Genomic DNA, 5,388 nt, shown 5'->3' with positions numbered 1-5,388 from the left:
TAGTTGTTTCAGCATTAGTTGTAGTTGTTTCAGCATTAGTTGTACTTGTTTCAGCATTAGTTGTAGTTGTTTCAGCATTAGTTGTACTTGTTTCAGCATAAGTTGTAGTTGTTCCAGCATCAGTTGTAGTTGTTTCAGCATTAGTTGTAGTTGTTTCAGCATCAGTTGTAGTTGTTTCAGCATCAGTTGTAGTTGTTTCAGCATCAGTTGTAGTTGTTTCAGCATTAGTTGTACTTGTTTCAGCATAAGTTGTAGTTGTTCCAGCATCAGTTGTAGTTGTTTCAGCATTAGTTGTAGTTGTTTCAGCATCAGTTGTAGTTGTTTCAGCATTAGTTGTAGTTGTTTTCAGCATCAGTTGTACTTGTAACAGCATTCAGTTGTAGTTGTTCCAGCATTAGCTGTAGTTGTTTCAGCATCAGTTGTAGTTGTTCCAGCATCAGCTGTAGTTGTTTCAGCATCAGTTGTAGTTGTTTCAGCATTAGTTGTACTTTGTTAACAGCATCAGTTGTAGTTGTTCCAGCATCAGTTGTACTTGTAACAGCATAAGTTGTAGTTGTTCCAGCATCAGTTGTACTTGTAACAGCATCAGTTGTAGTTGTTCCAGCATCAGTTGTAACTTGTAACAGCATCAGTTGTAGTTGTTCCAGCATTAGCTGTAGTTGTTTCAGCATCAGTTGTAGTTGTTCCAGCATCAGCTGTAGTTGTTTCAGCATCAGTTGTAGTTGTTCCAGCATCAGTTGTACTTGTAACAGCATCAGTTGTAGTTGTTCCAGCATCAGTTGTACTTGTAACAGCATCAGTTGTAGTTTGTTCCAGCATCAGCTGTAGTTGTTTCAACATCAGTTGTAGTTGTTTCAGCATTAGTTGTAGTTGTTCGAACATCAGTTGTAGTTGTTCCAGCATCAGTTGTACTTGTTTCAGCATTAGTTGTACTTGCTTCAGCATTAGTGGTACTTGTTTCAGCATTAGTTGTAGTTTTTTTCAGCATTATTTGTAGTTGTTTCAGCATTAGTTGTACTTGTTTCAGCATTAGTTGTACTTGTTTCAGCATCAGTTGTAGTTGTTTCAGCATTAGTTGTAGTTGTTCCAGCATTATTTGTAGTTGTTTCAGCATTAGTTGTACTTGTTTCAGAATTAGTTATACTTGTTTTAGCATTAGTTCTAGTTGTTTCAGCATCAGTTGTAGTTGTTCCAGCATTAGTTGTACTTGTTTCAACATTAGTTGTACTTGTTTCAGCATTAGTTGTAGTTGTTTCAGCATTAGTTGTAGTTCTTCCAGCATCAGTTGTAGTTGTTTCAGCATCACTTGTAGTTGTTTCAGCATCAGTTGTACTTGTTTCAGCATTAGTTGTAGTTGTTTCATCATCAGTTGTAGTTGTTTCAGCATCAGTTGTAGTTGTTTTAGCATTAGTTGTACTTGTTTCAGCATTAGTTGTACTTTTTTCAGCATTAGTTGTAGTTGTTCCAGCATCAGCTTTAGTTGTTCCAGTATTTGTTCTAATTGTTCCAGCATCAGTTGTAGTTGTTCCAGCATCAGTTGTAGTTGTTTCAGCATTAGTTGTACTTGTTTCAGCATTAGTTGTACTTGTTTTAGCATTAGTTGTAGTTGTTTCAGCATCAGTTGTAGTTGTTTCAGCATTAGTTGTACCTGTTTCAGCATTAGTTGTACTTGTTTCAGCATTAGTTGTAGTTGTTCCAGCATCAGCCTTAGTTGTTTCAGCAATAGTTGTAGTTGTTCCAGTATTAGTTGTACTTGTTTCAGCATCAGTTGTAGTTGTTTCAGCATTAGTTTGTACCTGTTTCAGCATTAGTTGTACTTGTTTCAGCATTAGTTGTAGTTGTTCCAGCATCAGATGTACTTGTTTCAGCATTAGTTGTACTTGTTTCAGCATTAGTTGTAGTTGTTCTAGCATCAGCTGTAGTTGTTCCAGCATCAGTTGTAGTTGTTCCAGCATCAGTTGTAGTTGTTTCAGCATAAGTTGTAGTTGTTCCAGCATCAGTTGTACTTGTTTCAGCATTAATTGTAGTTGTTCCAGCATCAGTTGTAGTTGTTTCAGCATTAGTTGTACTTGTTTTAGCATCAGTTGTAGTTTTTTCTGCATTAGTTGTACTTGTTCCAGCATCATTTGTACTTGTTCCAGCATCAGTTGTACTTGTTCCAGCATTAGTTTTACTTGTTCCAGTATTAGTTGTACTTGTTTCAGCATCAGTTGTACTTGTTTCAGCATTAATTGTAGTTGTTCCAGCATCAGTTGTACTTGTTCCAGCATTAGTTTTACTTGTTCCAGCATCATTTGTACTTGTTTCAGCATCAGTTGTACTTGTTCCAGCATCATTTGTACTTGTTCCATCATCAGTTGTACTTGTTCCAGCATCAGTTGTAGTTGTTTCAGCATTAGTTATAGTTGTTTCAGCATTAGTTTTACTTGTTCCAGCATCAGTTGTACTTGTTTCAGCATCAGTTGTAGTTGTTTCAGCATTAGTTATAGTTGTTTCAGCATTAGTTTTACTTGTTTCAGCATTAGTTGTAGTTGTTCGAACATCTGTTATAGTTGTTCCAGCATCAGTTGTACTTGTTTCAGCATTAGTTGTACTTGTTTCAGCATTAGTTGTAGTTGTTTCAGCATCAGTTGTAGTTGTTCCATCATCAGTTGTAGTTGTTTCAGCATTAGTTGTACTTGTAACAGCATCAGTTGTAGTTGTTCCAACATCAGTTGTACTTGTTTGAGCATTAGTTGTAGTTGTTTCAGCATTAGTTGTAGTTGTTCCAGCAGCAGTTGTAGTTGTTCCAGCATCAGTTGTACTTGATTCAGCATCAGTTGTAGTTGTTCCAGCATCATTTGTACTTGTTTCAGCATTAGTTGTAGTTGTTTCAGCATTAGTTGTAGTTGTTCCAGCATCAGTTGTAGTTGTTACAGCATTAGTTGTAGCTTTTTCAGCATCAGTTGTAGTTGTTCCAGCATTAGTTGTAGTTGTTCCAGCATCAGTTGTACCTGTTCCAGCATCAGTTGTAGTTGTTCCAGCATCAGATGTACTTGTTTCAGCATTAGTTGTACTTGTTTCAGCATTAGTTGTAGTTGTTCTAGCATCAGCTGTAGTTGTTCCAGCATCAGTTGTAGTTTGTTCCAGCATCAGTTGTAGTTGTTTCAGCATAAGTTGTAGTTGTTCCAGCATCAGTTGTACTTGTTTCAGCATTAATTGTAGTTGTTCGCAGCATCAGTTGTAGTTGTTTCAGCATTAGTTGTACTTGTTTTAGCATCAGTTGTAGTTTTTTCTGCATTAGTTGTACTTGTTCCAGCATCATTTGTACTTGTTCCAGCATCAGTTGTACTTGTTCCAGCATTAGTTTTACTTTGTTCCAGTATTAGTTGTACTTGTTTCAGCATCAGCTGTACTTGTTTCAGCATTAATTGTAGTTGTTCCAGCATCAGTTGTACTTTGTTCCAGCATTAGTTTTTACTTGTTCCAGCATCATTTGTACTTGTTTCAGCATCAGTTGTACTTGTTCCAGCATCATTTGTACTTGTTCCATCATCAGTTGTACTTGTTCCAGCATCAGTTGTAGTTGTTTCAGCATTAGTTATAGTTGTTTCAGCATTAGTTTTACTTGTTCCAGCATCAGTTGTACTTGTTTCAGCATCAGTTGTAGTTGTTTCAGCATTAGTTATAGTTGTTTCAGCATTAGTTTTACTTGTTCCAGCATCAGTTGTATTTGTTCCAGCATCAGTTGTAGTTGTTTCAGCATTAGTTTTACTTGTTCCAGCATCAGCTGTACTTGTTGCAGCATTAGTTGTACTTGTTCCAGCATCACTTGTAGTTGTTTCAGCATCACTTGTACTTGTTTCAGCATCAGTTGTACTTGTTTCAGCATCAGTTGTACCTGTTGTTTCAGCGTTAGTTGTACTTGTTCCAGCATCAGTTGTAGTTGTTTCAGCATTAGTTATAGTTGTTTCAGCATCAGTTGTAGTTGTTTCTGCATCAGTTTTAGTTGTTTCAGCATCATTTGCACTTGTTCCAGCATCAGTTGTACTTGTTTCAGCATAAGTTGTACTTGTTCCAGCATTAGTTGTACTTGTTTCAGCATTAGTTGTACTTGTTCCAGCATCACTTGTACTTGTTTCAGCATCAGTTGTACTTGTTCCAGCATTAGTTGTACTTGTTTCAGCATTAGTTGTACTTGTTCCAGCATCAGTCGTACTTGTTTCAGCATCAGTTGTACCTGTTCTAACATTATTTTTCTTACAAACCGGCTGATGTGACCATGAACCATTCGACAAGCACGTGATTTGAGAAACATCCGCAACCTCTTGGTAGCCAAGGTTACAATGTACTTCAAGGGTTGAAGATTGGTAGTACATGTTTCCTTTTATGTCTCCATTTTCTAGCTGAATGATTGGACAATCTGGTGAGCACAATTAATAGTAAAAATGAATTGTAGCTTGGTTTATATCATTTTCCTAATCTATCTAATCTATCTCTAAGCATTCGTGTGTCTAATATACAATAAATGCATGATTTAAAAGGGAATATAATGCCACGTCTAATGAAGGCACCAATTTAGTTGTATACTTAAGTTTGCTAATGGTGCTATAGAGGAATTCTGGTCGGGCATTTAGCCAGATTGAGACATAAATTTCTTGCATATCAGACCGGCGTTTCCGTGAGTTTTACCCATGCCGGAAATTTCATCTGGCATGGGGGTGCCAGATGAGTCGCGTGCCAAACAACAACGTCATTTTAGCGCGCTTTATGAATGAACCGCTTTAAAATGACGTCGTTTTAGAAGGGAAATATGTGCTAAGGATGACGTCATTTCGCCGCTGTTATTTAAGTTGTAAGTTCATACGCTATTGTTAGAAAATAGTTATGGATGAAATGACTTTAATTTCCATGAACATATATCATATTGAGGTAAACCATTTTAAATATGAAATAATATGGCAGAATATGCAAGAAAAAATATCTAACATATGTTTGCGGTTCGGATCGGCAAGCCTCGTTACCGCCCAATGGGCGGGTCCCCTCGGGACGGATATTCCGGTCCGAACCGCAACATATGACAGATATTATTAGACTTAATGCGGGAGCCGAGGGTTATATATATCACTTAAATGTTATATTCGCCCGTAAAGGCCAACAGTAACATCATAACAAATTTGCAATATTACAATTTATCTAAACGTTTAATTTTCTGCTAGGCTTAATATTGTTAAAATGTTCTGTCTATGTTCTATTAAAAAAGAGATTCTTAGATGCTTCTGGGATTCTATTTCAAATATTTGAACTTTATTCATAAAGAGCGAATGATCGTTCTGTTTTGTACAAGAAAAGGGTTTTATTTGGATTGAATTTTTTATCAACTTATTTTATCAAGATATGATTTAAGAA

General features: G+C 36.5%; 1 protein-coding gene across 1 annotated transcript; it reads right to left on the bottom strand.

Moving 5' to 3' along the window:
- Nucleotides 1–796: 796 nt before the first annotated feature.
- Nucleotides 797–2,921, bottom strand: LOC132732341 (mucin-21-like). The gene is made up of 4 exons (XM_060718746.1): nucleotides 2,917–2,921; nucleotides 2,007–2,446; nucleotides 1,565–1,858; nucleotides 797–936 (listed from the first exon to the last, which is right to left on the bottom strand). The coding sequence occupies exons 1-4, from the start codon at nucleotides 2,919–2,921 to the stop codon at nucleotides 797–799; spliced, it is 879 nt and encodes a 292-aa protein (XP_060574729.1).
- Nucleotides 2,922–5,388: the final 2,467 nt, after the last annotated feature.

The sequence above is a fragment of the Ruditapes philippinarum genome, unplaced genomic scaffold (genome assembly GCF_026571515.1).
Source record: "Ruditapes philippinarum isolate M1 unplaced genomic scaffold, ASM2657151v2 ctg5180_1_1_1_1, whole genome shotgun sequence".
Classification (NCBI taxonomy): Eukaryota; Metazoa; Mollusca; class Bivalvia; order Venerida; family Veneridae; genus Ruditapes; species Ruditapes philippinarum.
Note: the sequence above shows the minus strand (reverse complement) of the source record. Positions and strands in the feature narration are given on the sequence as shown.

Bases quoted from the DNA above. Each gene is read 5' to 3' on its own strand.
- LOC132732341 (XM_060718746.1), bottom strand. The intron at 1,859-2,006 runs GTACAACTGATG...TGCTGAAACAAG, and splicing joins TACAATTAATGCTGAAACAA to TACATCTGATGCTGGAACAA. The intron at 937-1,564 runs GTACAACTAATG...CTAATGCTGAAG, and splicing joins TACAACTAATGCTGAAACAA to CAAGTACAACTAATGCTGAA.